Genomic DNA, 17,094 nt, shown 5'->3' with positions numbered 1-17,094 from the left:
AGAAAGATATCGAAAGAGGCTTATGTTCTTCAGGACCTTTTATTGTGGAAAAGGTAACACAAGCAGAAGGTTTCTAATGCTGAGAGCATTGCAGAGTCGGTTTTCAGCTCTCTTGTCCTTCCCCCTTAACAGGCACAGTAATGCTAAGCAGAAAGAGGCACAGACTGAAGACCCAGTGCCTGTTAGCTTAGGAACAAATTCCAAATACAAGCACTAATTTTTTTTTCAGAGAAGGTTTACTACATGAAATTGTCCCAGTGATTCTTTATGCCTGATATGGTTGAGGAGCATAAGCTGGTACTCTCTCGTGTATTGCAGGATCTGGGAAAGGCTGTTGCATCAAGGGGTTGGCCACATGCACGGTTGGAACAGCCAGGGCAGACTAGAATGGATAAGGAAAACAGGCAGCATTATGAGCACAGTCCCTTCGTTCGCCTCTGTCTCAGCACTGGAGAACAGAGAGCTCTGGAAGCAGCCCACGCTACAACCCGCATTTCTGCAGCAGGGATTCATGCTATTTTTACAAAAAAGAGACTCAACTCACCCTTTTGCCATGGAGTAGGGTTTGGTAGGCAAAGTGGACCATGACACATGCTATACTGACCTCCAACACGGAAAATATTGCCAACACGCCTACAATTCCTCTCCCAGAAAGCTGAAATAAGAAAAATATAGAATGTTAGACTGAACGGGAGGATCTAATACAGACTTCAGAAATGTCTTGACTCATCAAAAGTGCTGCCTCCCTCATGTTCAACTCACTCTGTGATATTTTCCACAACAGCAAGGAGACCATTACAAAGAAAAAAAACCCCACATACTCATTTTCTAATATTCCTAAACAGTCTACTTGCTGAGAGGAAAAGTCTTCTAAAAAAATCAAAATTAATTTGTATTTCTCTGAAATAAGTATTTGATGACAATAAGGAAATATTCAGAGGGAGTTGATTGCACATGAGCAGAAATCTTCCTCTGTTTCCATCCTACAAAAGCCACTTCACACTTTGATACCTTATTTATGCAGAATTATAAAGTGCTCAAAAGGAATCCTGCGCATTTTGGAGGAGCTGACACCCTGCCACCCTCTACCCAGTGCTCCTGAGGTGGACACGGGGTTGGTCTTCTGATGCCATCTATCTGCAAATGTAATTTTCTCACCTTGTGTCTTAGCGATCACATTCCTGGGAGTAGGGTTAGAAACACAGAGAATTTTCTCAACAGAGCTGCTGTATAGTAAATAGGAGACGGTAGATATACACTGGCATTGAGGAGAGAGCAGTCATCATGGTCCATGGCAGGATACTCACCACCATCCAGTAGTTTTGATAATAGTAGCCGTTGATGTTCAGATCCCACACAAACAGAATCACGCCAACAGAGGCAAAGATAACACTAATAATGTTCGTTGCCAGGGTGCTTTTCAACTGTTGGAGGCAGTAAGAACAGAAAACCATATAGAAGACAGGTGACTTTAAAGGGAGTGGGAGTTTATCCGAATTAATGGTTCTTAATCCTTGACATCTTATTTTAGTTTTCATTGTGCTGAGGGATGAACTCAAGGTCTGGTGCACCCTAAGCAAATGCTCTACCACTGAGTATGTCCCTAGCATGAAACAACATTTGTGAGATCCACAACTGGACAGAGAGTGAGAGACTTTGGAACGCTCAACTCTACATGAGAAGTCTTCATCAAAACCTTCCTCTCAGGGGTCAGGGATCTAGAGGGACAATTTTGTTATTTTGTTCCCGATACCTACCTACCTTCCTTCCTTCCTTCCTTTTTTTTATGAAAGAGAAAGAACATAAAGTTGAATGAGTAGGAAAGTTGGGAATATCTGGGACAATTTGGGGATAAAAGAATATACTTAGATATATTGTATGAAAAAAATGAAAGTAAAAAATTAAAAATCAGCTAGGTGTTGTGGTACACACCTTTAATTTCAGCACCTGTGAGGCAGAGACAGGTGACACTCTGTGAGTTTGAGGCCAGCCTGGTCTACAGAGTGAGTTCCAAGATAGTGAGGGTTATTATGGAGAGAAACCCTGTCTCAATAAAAATAAAAATAAAAAGCAACTCTACTTTGTAAAAACAATAAAAGGACAAACAAGATTTTTATTTTTTGAGATTTATTTTTTTTTAATTTGTAGGTGTTTGCCTGCGTTATATCTATGTATCATGAGTATGCAGTGCCCAAGGAAGCCAGGAGAGACCACTGAATCCCCTGGAACTGGAGTTACAGAGATTATGAGTCACTGGGTGAGTGCTGGGAATGAAACACAGGCCCTATAGAGGAGTGGTCAAGTCAGTGACCTTAACTTCTGAGCCATTTCTCCAGTCACAAGAGCAAACTTTTAATGGGCATTATTCTCTGATAGGTATTTTGTTCTATATTTAAAATGATATCACTTTTAACTCTTATAGCTATCACACAGGAGGCAGTCCCAGTATTAACTTTACACATTCCTATCTAATTGCATCATCCCCAAAGACAGACTCTCTTTCTACACAACCTCTGAGTGGCAGGGCCCTATACAGAGAAGGATGCTGTTTCGTTTGTGGATTTCAGTGGATATGACTAATCAGAGCTAGGCTGGGTCTACCTCTAGCTTGATCCACTATTTTATCTGGAGTGCACAGACAACATGATTCCATCTTCCCATCTCCCCTATCTTTGTTCTTGCACATAGCTTCATATCTCGAAACCACTTCTGCTCTAGGTTTAGGGGAAAAATATCTCTCTCCTGGTTTGCCGTTAAGCCAGGAAATCGCAACAAGGGGCATGCTGTGGCTTGAGAGAACTGAACTCCCATCTCTGTGGACATTTCTGTGCGCTCTTATCCTTTGAACCAGATGTTTTCAATGGCAGTTTAAAGAACTGACAACAGAGACAATTTGAGTAAGAATAGGAATTACACACCTAAAATACAAGACAGAGCTGAGAACTGGCCGTGAGCACCCGGGTCTTTGTAATTGAAGAGGCATGTCAGTGGGTTTTGGTTCCTAGTTTCTTCCTTGGACCTGAATGTTGTGTGACCCAACAGAACCAGGGAGCCATTGGGCTAAAGCTTAAACAACACTTACCTGTACTCATGCCCACTCTTGTGCTTTCCAGAGCCTGGATGTGGGGCTCTGCCTTTCTTGGTGGCAAACTGTACCCCTCCCCCGCACCAGCACAGACATTACCTGGCAGCTGGCAGATATTTTGAGAACAAGCTTCCATCCCCACTCTTTGAATCTACTCTCTCAAGTTGTCCTTGCTGGTAAATCAAACCAGTCTTTAAAAGGATTTAAAGGTAGACTGTTTTCTAACTTACCAGAGAGGGGGCGAGCTTCTTGAATGCCAATACGGAGAGTGAGCCAGAAGCAATGAACTGTAGAAACAGACAGATTCGTGACCGGTAGGTTCTCTGCTGTGCCTGGGACTGTCTCCTTAGACAGGAGGCTGCCCTAGCTGCCTATGTTTTGTTTCCCTCACACACCACTCAGTTATTTTAAGATTCACTTTGGGGATACATCTCTGATTCCCCTCCCTGTTTTCTTGCATGTAAAGAACTGTTACAGGTGGCTCTGAGTTTGCATGGATGATTGGGCCTCCTGCCCAGCCTCATCTTGTTCTCAACCTCATCTTGTCAATGGCCTAGTCTTGCCATGTTTCTGATCACTCCCTCTCACGACTCTCCATCCAGCATATTGGTTCTTGATCTGCTCTTGCATTTACAGTGAGTTTAAATTGTCAGTCTGTAGTGGGGAGTGACAGCCCTCCTTTCTCCTGCTCAAGCAGAGCTGTTATTTCTCAAAGTTCTCTAGCCCTCAGACACATCATCTATCAAGAACTGAGCTGTGAATAGGCTATAAGGGAGAGATGTCCTAGCAATCTACTCACAGAGAGTCCACCCCAGAATGGATATCCACCAATAAAAGCAACAGAGTAAAATCCCCAAGACATATGGTAATTGGTGCTCAGCAATCCAAGAACAATTCCAAAACCAATGTGCATCAATCCAGTTGTGATATGGACTGCCTGAAAAGGAAAACAAAGAGGTATTTTAAAATGATTTCTTTATTTCTAGTCCATGAAACTCCTGTTTATTTACTGTCCATCTTGCCAGAATCTCTGAGAACTCACCCAAACAGTGAATGATTTGATGTATACTGAAATAGCGGGGGAGGAAGGGCCTCAAGTCAAACCCTTGTTTGGCATCCTTAGCTGTCAGAGAAATGCACATCAAAATGACTCTGAGATTCCATCAGAATGAATAAGATCAAAAACACAAGTGACAGCTCATGCTGGTGAGGATGTGGAAATAAGAGGAAGACTCTTCTGTTGCTTGTGGAGTGCAAACATGAACAGATGCTTTGGAAATCAATATGGCAGTTTCTCAGAAAACTGAGAATTGACCTGCTTCAGGACCCAGCTATATTCTTGCTTGATGTCTATTTTGTTATATGTAATTTTACTATGGTAAAGTTAAAACTTTCCTTTTATTTAGACAGAAAAGTCTAATAAAGACTTTTCTTTAAAAAAGGGGAGATGATGCGGGATTCCCCTCTGTAGGCTATGAATATGTTTCATTACCATTGGTTAACGAAGCTGTTTTGGCCTATGGCAGGGCAGAATACAGCCAGGATGGAAGGGATAGAGAGAGAGAGTAGGTGGAGTCAGGGAGACACCAAACAACTGGTGAAGAAGAAAGATACCAGACCTTACTGGTAGGCCACAACCTCATGATGATACATAGATTAACAGAAATGGGTTCATCTAATATGTAAAAATTAGTTAATAAGAAGCCTAAGCTAATAGACCAAGCAGTGCTGTAATTAATATAGTTTCTGTGTGATTATTCGAGTCTGGGCAGCTGGGAAACGGATGTGCAGTCTCTGTTTACACAGTTATTCCCACCACATGGGGTCTAAGTATCACACTCTGGTCATCTGACTAGACAACAAATTCCTGACCCACTGAGCCATCTCACTGGCCCCTCAAACAGGGTCTATTTATTTAATTAGTCAATTTCCAGACCAATTGCAGTTTCCCCTCCCACTCTGCGTCCCAGTCCCTCTCTTTAATCTCTACCCCATCCAACTCTACCCCCTTTCTCTCCTTTCTCTTCAGAAAAGGGCAGACCTCCCATGTATATTAGCCAGCCATGGTATATCAAATCTAGATATCTATCTAGAAGACTAGGCACTTCCTCTCCTACTACCAGCAACCAAGTAGGAGTAAAGGGTCCCAAAAGCAGGTAACAGAGTCATAGATAGCCCTTATTCTCACTGTTAAAGAGTCCCACAAGAAGGCCAAGCTACACAACTGTAACATATGTACAGAGGGCCCAAATCAGTCTCCTGAAAACTCTTTTGCTGCCAGTTCAGTCCTGTGAGAACCTACAAGCCCAGGTTAGTTGATTCTGTGGTTTTCTTGTCCTTGACCCCTCTGGCTCTCATGCTTCCTCCCCTTCCATGTGATTCCCTGAGGTCTGCCGAATGTTTGGCTGTGAGTTTCTGTACCTGTTTCCATCTGTTGCTGGGTGAACTTTCTCTGATGACAATGGGGCTAGGCAATGATCTATGAGTATAGCAGAATATTATTAGAAATCATTTCATTGACTATTTTTTTGCCAGTCATGTTTGATTCTATCCTGGTCTTCGGGGCTGTCCAGCCCCTGAGTGCTGACCCTTTCTGTTAATCTATGTATCATCATGAGGTTGTGGCCTACCAGTAAGGTCTGGTATCTTTCTTCTTCACCAGTTGTTTGGTGTCTCCCTGACTCCACCTACTCTCTCTCTCTATCCCTTCCATCCTGGCTGTATTCTGCCCTGCCATAGGCCAAAACAGCTTCGTTAACCAATGGTAATGAAACATATTCATAGCCTACAGAGGGGAATCCCACATCATCTCCCCCTTTCTGTCTAAATAAAAGGAAAGTTTTAACTTTACCATAGTAAAATTACATATAACAAAATAGACATCAAGCAAGAATTATGGTTATAATATTTAGTCTATTTGTACCTGGCAAAATTAAAGAAATATTCTATCATCTATTTTATTTTTGTGAATCTAAAGTTTAATAACTAACTTATCTTTGTCATAACTGAGGAAAATTATAACCATCTAATCTTCAACTCCATCAAAGACTCCAGAAGGATGTAATATTATCTCAGTTAACAGGAAATGCATTGTAAGCGACTTCTAAAACTCTAGAACTGACAGAAACATCTCACTGCCTGGAAAGTCACCAAGAGTTCTTCTGTACCACTGGGGCATCCATCTTGAGCCTACAGGCCCATAGTATCCAGTGGACTTTTCCACAAAGCAGGGAATGTGAGATCTGTTCTGCCTTGTGATGGCAAAGTTTATCAGTTGCTTTCTTCTGTGTCCTGCAGAACGTCTGGCAGTTTCGTCTATGAAGCAGGAAGGACCATTCCATCTTTCGGAAAGTTTAGCAGTCACTTTTCTGTGGGTCCTGCATGTCCAGTTTATTTAGCATAACATTACCCAGTCCTGGTAAGAACAGTTTTGTGCTCAAATGGCCAACCTTGTCCCATTGAGGGCAAATTCCATAATGAATTTCTTCAATACCCACCAACCTCTCTGAAGTAATTGGTACTGCCAGAAGTAGACATGTCCCACTGTTGAGAAAAATCTAAGTTCTTAAAGCATTTTAAATGCCATATTCTGTAAGTCTTTGAAAGGTTTGAAGAATATCTATCTAAGTGAAACATATCTCTATATATCTAGAAAACCTAACTAACATAACTACAAGTTTGACTATTCTAAATGACTATCTATTAATCTGTATTTTAATTATGCATTTTACTTTTAAATGAACTGCACAAACACAACACTTTAAACAAGAGCAGAAATATATATGCACAGTGAAACACATTGACCTTAAATTTGTATCAGTAGACCAAAGTCCATACCAATATATTCATCACTGTACATCATATGCCCCTTATTTTTTCTTTTAGAAATTGACTGTAACCATTAATCATTTATAATTAACCTCCTTTAAATGAAAATAAACATTTATAAACAATCATTTTGGGAATTTGGGTGTAGTTTTTTTCAAACTACTTTCTGCTATTTGTCGGGCAAAGTAATTTTAGGGTTCATGGAGACCTTTGGGGGGATTTTATTTTTCATAAAATCACATTAGCCTGGAAGAAATCCACAGATTCTCATCTTCTGTGGAAACGAAAGCAAAACCTCTTTTCTAAAGCAACATATTCTTAGACCTAAATTTTGAAGTCAGGATACCTTTATGTTGGTTTAACTTTGCAGCCCCCAGAATCAAATATCTTTCTGAAGTCAAAAAATTCAAAGAAAAAACCCCACAGTAATATGCATAATCCAGACTTTCTGTGTATATTCTACATTTACATGGCTCATTTTTCTTTACTCTTTTAATATATGACTGTCTGGACTCTTATATTACTTTTACTGTCTCTTTAAAACTATTTCTTTCTTCCTATAACTGTGTATACTCTTTTTCCTCTCCCAAGCATTCATACATTTTAAAAATACAATGTGTCTCATTTAGAGGTTTTTTATGTCTGAATCTGTCTTTATTGTGTATCTTTAATCAATTTCTGACCTTTCTTTTTAACGCTAAGGGGCCATGGCTAGGATCTACTCCGTGGCTTTGTCTGTTTGCTCCTCCTCATGCAATGTGGTGGAGGTACGCTCCCTGCCCCAGCTCCAGGAACGCAGCTGGTCTGTGTCGCCATTAAGCAACTAGCACGCTGCTCACAATTTCAGTTTAGAACCTCTGAAAGAGCCATCGCTGTCCATGCAACTCAGCCCATACCAGGAAGCCTTCTTAAATAAGCTGCGCAGGTTTTGCTGCCACCACTGAGTCAGGAAGCCTTCTCTTAAAGGATCTGTGCCTCTGTTTCCTTCTAGCAAACAGAGCCCACCCAAGAAAATGCTGTTACCAAGAAGCTGTGCTTAACTCTGTTCTTTTTTTTTTTTTTTTTTTTTTTTTTTTTTTTTTTTTTTGGTTTTTGGTTTTTCGAGACAGGGTTTTTCTGTGGCTTTGGAGCCTGTTCTGGAACTAGCTCTTCTAGACCAGGCTGAATTTGAACCCACAGAGATCCATCTGCCTCTGCCTCCCAAGTGCTGGGATTAAAGGCGTGCGCCACCACTGCCTGGCTAACTCTGTTCTTTTGTGCCTACCCAAGCTCTCTCAGGTTTTATGTGGATATAGTTGCCTCACGTTGGCATGCCATTTTGTAAACCAAAACTGCTTGTTCATTTCTGACTTCTAAGACCCAAATAATCACACAGAAACTGTATTAGTTGCAATACTGCATGGCCTATTAGATCAGGCTTCTTATTAACTAATGTTTACATCTTAGATTAACCCATTTCTATTCATCTATACATCACCACGAAGCTGTGGCCTACTGTAAGGTCTGGTGTCTTTCTCCTTTTCACAGCTACATGGCGTCTCCCTGACTCTGCCTACTCTCTCTCTCTATCCCTTCCAGCCTGGCTATATTTTGCCTTGCCATAGGCCAAAGCAGCTTTATTCATTCATCAATGGTAATGAAACATATTCATAGCATACAGAGGGGAATCCCACATCAGAACTGAGTCTTGCAAGGAGGCCCTCTGACCTCCATGTATGTGCTTGCACACACACACACACACACACACACACACACACACACACACACTAAACATTTTTAAGAAGCACCTTGTTTGATTTCCGAATAGTTTCCAGAGAAATCTTTAGAAAATGTGAGTCCTTAAGCATCTCGTAGTGTCTGCTGTGAGTCTATTAGTTTGTAAAGAATGCTGTGATTGGGGTGACAGTGACTGTCTTGCAAAAGTAGCACAGTTTCCTGCCCAGCCAGTGCTCGTCATGAGAAAAGGAGTCAATAGAGATGAAGTCACTCCTAGAGTATCAATCATACACTTGACAATGCTCTAAACATCTTGCCTGTCACTCTACCAACAACTAGGTGGAGATGCAAAGCCATAAGAAATCAAGTGCCCAAGGGCACACAGTTATGAAGGGGCAGATGTCCAGAATGCATGGCAGTGGACTGACTCCAAAACACATTTGGACTCTGTCCTTTCAGGCTTAGCTTGGTTCCACCCATTCTGTGTTGTCTTGGTCATTATGCTAGTCAAATGAACCTTTGCTTTGTAAATTCCTCTTATTTTAAGATTTAAGATATAAACCACATGGCATAATTTGCTTTTATATTTTTCATATTTTTAATTTTAAAAGTTACTATTATCTTATTTTCTATGTCTGGGTGTTTTTCTTGTATGCATGTCTGTGCAGCATCTGTATGCCTGGTGATGCTCCAGGATGCCTTGTGGTGCTCCAGAATGCCTGAGGAGTGGGGTCTGATCCCCTGGAACTGGGGTTACAAACAACTGTGAGCCACCAAGTGGGTGCTAGGAATGGAACTGAGGTCCTCTGCAAGAGCAACCCGTGATCTTAACCCCAGTACCATCGTTCTAGGCCTTGTACTATGTGTTTTTAAAATACTGATATGCAACTTTTCTCACACCAGGTGAGAGGGATTTCACCAATGATAAGGGATAAACCTTTTACTTTCTTATCACTACTTCTTTTGTAGAGTAAACATGGTTTTCTGAGAAGCAACAGCTGCTGTATTGGTTCAAAGCTCAGTGCCATATCCATAGTTCATTTCTTCTCAAGTTTATGCTTGATCTTATCTATCCAGGAAGACTAGAGCCTCGGAAATTTCTGTGTTTATTTTCTCAATGAATAGTAATGAATAAAATTAAAATGAATTAAAAGAAAACAACAATTTCATAAATATGCTATAATAATAATACATTGTTGAAATGCACTGAGACTTGTGAAAGCCATGAACCTTCCCTCTGAACAATTCTTCTTGCACATCTACATATGTTCATCATCCTTTAGACACAGCTTCTGAGAGCTGGTGACCCGTTTTAGCCAATGCTACATCTCAGACTGGAAACTCCTGCATATGACTTGAGATTTGTTTCCACAAGTCATTCTCTAGGAGCACAATCTGGGTACTGACTTCCTTTCTGCCCATATAACCCTGGCTCTACACTTAATTGATTAAAATTACCTACAGCCCTAACCACTTACACATTCAACTTGTTCTGTGGTTTTGGTGATCGTCCCAGCTGATTTCATCCCCAGTTTCCTGTGTTGCTGTGATAAAATATCATAGGCAAAAAGTAATTTAGATTAGGTTTATTTTCACCTCACAATCCCAGGTTATAGTCTGTTACTGTAGAGAAGTCAAGGCAGATACTTCAAAAAGTTAATCATATCACATGAGATAGAAATGTATGCATACCTGCTTGTTTGTTCATGCTCAGATTGGTTTCTCCACTCTGATATTGCCCAGAAATCCCTGCCTGGGGAATGGTGTCACCCATGGTGGGCTGGGTTCTCTCCTATCAATGAACTTAATTAAGACAAAGCCTCAAAGACACACCCACTGGGCAACACAATGCAGAAAATCCTTCATCGAGTCTCTATTCTCAGGTGATTCTAGGCTGACAGTTAAAGCTAACTATCACAGAGGTGTTGAGCAGAGGGAACCAAATATTCTACCCCCACCGTCTGTGGTCCCCAAAGTATTGTGGTAACTTGGGGTGTAGCTTCAGAGTCTTCGTGGCGAGGACCCAGCTTCTGCTAACTGTGTTTATTTTATTTTATTTTTAGCAGAACTTCGCCTTTTCTTTAAATATATTTTGGTTGCATATGTTTTTTTCTGCCAGGAGGAATGCTTCAAATGAATCTTTGTTCCACATAGTAAAAGTCATCTGTCTGCTCCAGATGTACCACCAGGTTTGCCCCCACTTCCTCTTTGACCTCCTTCCAGCTGTTCCTTCCTTTGTGCAGTCTGCTCTATTTTATTGGCCTCCTCCTGCTCATCAAATACACCACATGCAATGTTCTTCTAAAGCCTTTACACTGGTCATTTTTTTTGTCCTGATAGCTGTGTGGTTCACTTTGAACTTCATGCTTTTGGAGTGCCCGTCTTGATCAACTTCAGGTTTTGACCCATTTACTGCCTGCTTCTTCTTCTCCCTCTTACACTCTGTATGTTAATTACTTAAGTTTTGTTAGCATATAAAGTACTAGGGTTTGTTATGACATTTTCAAATGAAATTATTGAAATTATTGATATTTTCTTTCTCCTCTCCTCTCATCTGTTTCTTTGCACCCTCTGCATACCCTTCTGCTCCTACAAGCCTCCCTTCTGTTTCCATGTGCCCTATCGCCCATCCCTTTCCTCAGCACCTCTTTTTCTCTTCTCGTGAGCTCCTCTCTACCTCCTCACACACTGCCACCCCCCAACAGTAAAAGACAGGATGTGCGTATGAGAGAGAACACAGATTTTTGTCTTCCTTAGTCTGGGTTGCCTCAGTCAATATCTGTGTATTATTTTTTTACCTTCTCACACACTCTCTAGATTGCATCTTTATTGTGTGTGCAGCCCGATTTCCCCAGCGTGGCTATGGGTGCCCTGAAGGCAGAGGCTGTTCCTGCTTTGTCCTCCCAGATATTTTCAGCAACTGTGTGAAGTGGCATTGTGAGCTATGCATTTGCAGGGAATGTACTCCACTTGGCAGGGTGAGATCCAAGGAGCCACCTTCCCAGTGTGGAATAGCTGCTGGACTGTGGGGTGGAGTACTGTTTATTTTTACTTGCCTGAAACACGGTGACTTGACTAAATTACCAAAAAGCACTAGCTGGTAAGATGGCTAGAAGAATTCAAATACATAGTAGGCACCTGTTGTCTACTGACTCCCGTAGCCAAGATTTTGGAGCTGTACCCAGGAAGAGACATGACACATTGCCGGAGTGTCTGAAGAGGTACGGGGAAAGGTAACAAATGGTGGTGACTTCTGGGTAAGCACGTGGAGACTTTACTACAAGTCAGGCTTGCTTTCCAGTGCTGATAGAAACAAGACTGTGGGTGTCCAGTTCAAATCAACTTTTGTGAAGTAAAGCAACAGAGACATAAATTTCCAAGGGTTTTTCACATTCTGCTTTCTCCAGACAGTTTGCTAGTAGCTCTATTCCCTTTAAGACAGTTTTAAATGATCTCTTTAAAGTTAATTCATCTTTATAGAAATATACATGTGTAATCAATCCTGTGACAGAGGTGAGGTTGTCTAAAAAGACTTTCACAGCAGTGAGATCAAGCAAGAAGTAGTTGGGCTCCTGTTACATCACGATTACAGGATCTTCCTGCTAGGAAATGTCTTCTATCAACTGTTAGACTCATGACTGAATCTAAAATAAATTAACCCAGAAAAACTCATGCACAGATTGAACTTTTCTTTCAGGGAGAGATACAATTATCAGAACAATCTTCCAATATTTTTGCTCATTTGACAATATGCTATTGTCACTGACAGATGCATGAAAACCTTGCAAATGAAACATTTAAACTCTAGTGGCAAATACACTTACCCCAAGAGCTATTGCTGCATCTTTAAATTTGGGGTTGGTTGTTGTTGTTGTTCCTGAAGCTGGATGCCCTGTTGGCACATTTTCCAGACCGAGCTGATGGGTAGTGAGGATTCCTGGAGGTGTAATGTAAGAAATTTGCCCAGTCTGTACTTCGTTTCCTATGTTTAGAAAACCCAAAGGTGGTTGAGGATGAAGAGCCATGGAACTTGGTGGTGGGTAAGGATTGGGAATGGTGACATGCATTCCAGGGTAGGTAGTTGTCTGGGAAGACGTCATTATGTCCTAAGAAGCAGAAAATATACAAAATAACACATTTACCAAGATAAGAAATGAAAGGACACTTTGTCAAGTGTCAGTTTTCTATGCAAATGGGAGAGAGAAAGTGAGCAGATACTGGCTAGTGACAAGCAATAAAAATATAATTCTCATTTGACCTTGGGATCCCATATATCCTGGGGCTCAAAAGAAGTAAAGGAGGGATGATGGGAATACATTTCGTTTTCAGTTCTTCATATTGAATTTTGCAGTGTGTTCATGTACATGTGCATGTGCACATGCATGTGTGTTTTTCTAAGTTCATTGCTTTTGAAGGGCATCAGAAGGCATGGGGGACTGAAGTATCAGGACTCTGAACACATGGTCTGAACAGTTGCCCCTATTAAAATGCCCGTGGTTTGATATATCAGTAGGTTGGTTATATAATTTATACTTCGACAAAGGATAAAGGCATTCCTTCTCCAGGGCTCTTTGACATCTGTGAATACAAGAATATGGCTTGCAGAAAAGATCTCAAAAATGAATCCAAGAATACTGAACACAATGTTTTTGGTGTGCAGTTTTCTTCTTCTTTCTTTAAGGATTGCTAGTGACTTTTGTCCACATTTAATCATAGAGATTTACTTCCATCGAAGTTTCCTTGGCCACATTGGTATTGGAATTTAAAATAGTTCCACACTAGCCCAGAATGGGACCTGAGACCACCTCCAAAGTGGACCAGCACCTCAAAGGCCATTGGCTGAAGGAGGTCCCACAGCACCTCCCCCTTTTGTCTAAATAAGAGAGTTCCAAACCCAATACAAAACTACATAAAATAAGAACAAATACCAAGTATAAAAATTAAAATTCCAACCAGCATAAACAATATCAATCAAGAAACATATGCTAAATGTTTCAATAGTTATTCTATCCTAAGGATTCTAAATCTTATGCTAGAAATGGCTTGACTAAGTCATGAGACAAAAGTAACTACAACTATCTAGTCTTCAGTCCTATCAAAAACCTGAGAAGGGAAAAGGAATTCCAACAGCACATTGGGTCTGAGATACTGAATGAATAAGAACCCTCAAGAGTAGTTTATCTAAATAAAATAACATCAGTGGCCATATGTGAGCTAGTGACTTTCCCTAACAAATAATTTTAATCTTGGACCACCTTCCTTGCCATCGAGTTGCATTATTGATATCAATATTGTTTTCTATCTGTTGCTGTAACAGATTAGCAGTAAGAGTAAGCCTCTCCTCAGACTTCAAATGAACTCTTTAGGATAACATTCATTACATACTACAGGAGGTGTGTACTGTGTTCAGTTATAAGCATCAGTTTGGGGTTAGAATTCTGGCTCTGACACTAGCTAAAGTTTTGTTGAACTTTCTTTTCTGCTATTTCTCTGCAATATGGTGCGAAAAGCAATAAAAGAATATCTTTCTTCTAGGGCTACGAGGAGTGATTCCTCACAACATGCAAATAACTATTGAAACAGGAACCATGCATGTGAAGACTGAGTTTCTGAGACTAAATATTATTCCAGATCTTTTTAGTCTCCAACCTGATACTTCACTAACTGTGGTACCTTGAGCATCTTTCTCAATTAAATCCCTGTTAGCTCCTGCATCTAAGCTGTAAAACAACAGATGTTGCCATTTAAATAGTTGGTACAAAGTTTGAAGGATGGCAGTTTTCATAAAGCCGTTTGAAGACTTGCCAGCACAGAGCAAGAGCTTGAAAAACAGCCGCGACTATCGTGGAATTAGAACCCAAAGTCATATTTCATGTAGAGAATGGAAGCCCATTTGGCAAGAAGGGTTGGATTTCAAGAGATCAGTGCAAAGAGGGAGGAGACAGGAGATGGGGTACAGTAATAAGTCAGGACAAAAATTTTCCTGGCCTTAAAAACTGAATCCATTGAAATGATTGCCCTATGAGAGAAAGTGAGGGAGAAAGAGCGATAGGGGTGGAGATAGAGACAGACACACAGAGAACATTATTGTCTTTGTTGCAGATTATTGCATATTTTTGCATATATTTTTAAATATATCATTTACATTTGTTAGGCAATTTTCAAGATGTTTATTTATCATCTATTTCTGATTTTATATCTGTTACCTAGTTTCTGCATATGTAAGTTTCATACATAATACAGACTCTATTTCTTTATCTGACACTATAAAACCCATGCTGGCCTCAGGATGTATTTGTGTCATATCAGGCTATTTTTTAGAAAATGATAAGAAATGACCCAGTCTGTACTTTTTGGTTAATACCAAAATGACGTAATGCATAGATATGATGTGCACAAGCACAAGTGATGGCAGGATGACGATTAACTGATTATCCAGTCCCAATGAGGAGGCACAGAAGGGAAAACCAGTAAGTTCAGTCATGAGTCATGTTTTTTATAGAGTTAGCTCAGTTTTTTCACTTAGCAATTGATAAGCTATTTATTATCAGTTGTCTTTTTTAAAAAAATGAGAACTACCACAACTAATTTTTAAGCACATGAATACATAAAACACCAAAGTTTTCATGAACTCTAAAGCATGCATGGGGACCACAACAATAAGAGAAAAACTAGCCAATAAGCTAATTTCAAATAAAGGTGGGAAAACCACAATTGCAATTTCTTTGTTCCTCTTTGCTGTCTTGCTTTGAGCAGAGTGGAGTTGATACTATTATTTACAATGTATTACCGGGTAAAATTGGCACTATCATTCAGTGTACTACAGAGTGGAGTTGATACTATCATTTACAATGTGTTACAGCATAGAATGAAACATCAGAGTCACACACAGATATTTTCACAGGATCATGCAGCACATACATCTAAAGGCATCATCTTTCAGCAAATATAAAATGCTGACCCAGTGAAGGACCCCCCTCCCCACCTTCTTTTTCCAGAAAGAAGCATCTTTAATGTCTTACCCAAGTGCTTCAGTGTTTCTGTTGTTCAGTGTGGTCCCATGGTCACCACGTTATTTCCAAGGATTCCCACTTGTTGGTTACTGTCCCTGGAATTTTATACAACTGCACCCACTGTTCTTAGCATGAGATTTATAGATACGCATATGTAAATAGATATACTTGAAGTGCCTCTAACTTGTTTTGTAGTAATTGTCTTTGTCTCCGGGTTTCTCTCTCCCTCATTCATCAGCTGTCTCAATACAGACTCAAGACTTGACTCCAGCCCAGAGACTAGAATGTGGCAGCAAACCCACCCCGTCAGACCAGCCCCATTTCATACTCACTGAGAAAGGGAGGCAGGGTGGTTTCAGTGGACTTCGCAGCTTTCCCAGCACCTCTGGCTTTTCTTTCTCAGCTCCAAAATCTGTTCTGGCCTCAGATATTTATCTGGAGTTTATAAGTACCTTTACTTCCTTGCTTCAAACTAGCCTATCCCATCTCTACACAATTCCAAAGTCCTTTTATTGCCCGGTTTCACTCTAATCATGGGACTGTGTTGTAATTTGCAGTTTCCTCTCAGTTACGCTGGGAAGTGTGCTCCGGGTCTTGTTTTAAATAACACATTTTTAAATTTATTATTATTTTTTCATTTATTTTACTCCTGACCTCAGTTTCCCCTCCTTCCTCTCCTTCCATTCCCTCCCCCCACCCATCCACTCCTCATCTGACTCCATTCAGAAAAGGGCAGACCTCCCATGGGGGGGTCAAGGAAGCAGGACACACCAAGCTCCTCCCACTGCATCAAGGCTGGGCGAGGCAACCCAGCTTGGAAATAGGTTCCCGTAAGCAAGTTTAAAGCCAGGGGCAGGTCCTGATCCTACCGTTAGGAGCCCCACAAACAGACCAAGCTACACAACTGTCACACACATGCAGACTGCTTAGTTTGGTCCCATACAGGCTCCCAGCTGTTTGTCCAGAGTCTGTAAGGTACCACAAGTCAGCTATCTCTGTGGGTTCCTCTCTCATGACCTTGACCTCCCTGGCTTGTACAAACCTGTCTCCCTCTCTTCATTAGGACTTCCAGGGCTTGGCTGTGGATCTCTGCATCTGCTTTCATCAGTTCCTGAATGAAGGCTCTCTGATGACAATTAGGGTAGTCACTAATCTGATTGCAGTAGATGGCCAGTTCAGGTACCCTCTCCTCTATTGCTAGGAGTCTTAATTGGGGTCATCCTTGTGTATTCCTGGGAGTTTCTCTGATACCAGGTTTCTTCCTAACCCTGAAATCCCCCCTCATCAAGACGTCTCAAATTTCATTACTCTCCCCCTCAGTTTAGCTCCTAGCCTGCTCAGTCGGATCTCTCATGTTCTCATCCCTCACCCCACCCCCAGTTTATCTAGAAGATCTCTTCTTTTCCCCGTCCCAGGGAAATCCATATGGTCTGGGCTGTGGACTGTAGCCTG

At 41.0% G+C, this 17,094-nt stretch overlaps 1 protein-coding gene across 3 annotated transcripts; it reads right to left on the bottom strand.

Annotated features, from left to right (window-relative positions):
- Positions 1-20: 20 nt before the first annotated feature.
- LOC125405899 (membrane-spanning 4-domains subfamily A member 12-like) lies at positions 21-16,128 on the bottom strand. Of its 3 annotated transcripts, none has more exons than XM_048442690.3 (7): positions 15,975-16,128; positions 12,454-12,735; positions 3,885-4,022; positions 3,316-3,372; positions 1,308-1,424; positions 545-655; positions 21-382 (listed from the first exon to the last, which is right to left on the bottom strand). In XM_048442690.3, the coding sequence occupies exons 2-7, from the start codon at positions 12,727-12,729 to the stop codon at positions 266-268; spliced, it is 816 nt and encodes a 271-aa protein (XP_048298647.3). In that variant the 5' UTR covers positions 12,730-12,735; positions 15,975-16,128; the 3' UTR covers positions 21-265. The 3 variants fall into 3 exon arrangements, with proteins under 3 accessions (XP_048298647.3, XP_085549763.2, XP_085549762.2); XM_085693637.2 differs by having other exon boundaries at positions 605-655; XM_085693636.2 differs by lacking the exon at positions 15,975-16,128 and adding an exon at positions 15,652-15,732.
- Between the last annotated feature and the right edge of the window lie 966 nt (positions 16,129-17,094).

The sequence above is a fragment of the Myodes glareolus genome, chromosome 7, assembly GCF_982192425.1.
Source record: "Myodes glareolus chromosome 7, mMyoGla1.1, whole genome shotgun sequence".
Lineage (NCBI taxonomy): Eukaryota > Metazoa > Chordata > Mammalia > Rodentia > Cricetidae > Myodes > Myodes glareolus.
The sequence above is the reverse complement of the archived record's forward strand: the minus strand, read 5'-3'. Positions and strand labels throughout refer to the sequence as shown.

What these genes read in the sequence shown, in the direction of transcription:
- LOC125405899 (XM_048442690.3), bottom strand. Translation starts at nt 12,729, where the DNA reads ATGACGTCTTCCCAGACAACTACCTACCCTGGAATGCATGTCACCATT. An exon ending in AGAAGCTCGCCCCCTCTCTG is followed by an intron (nt 1,425 to 3,315) that starts GTAAGTTAGAAA and finishes TGCCTCCAACAG; the next exon opens with TTGAAAAGCACCCTGGCAAC. An exon ending in ATCAAAACTACTGGATGGTG is followed by an intron (nt 656 to 1,307) that starts GTGAGTATCCTG and finishes TTCTTATTTCAG; the next exon opens with CTTTCTGGGAGAGGAATTGT.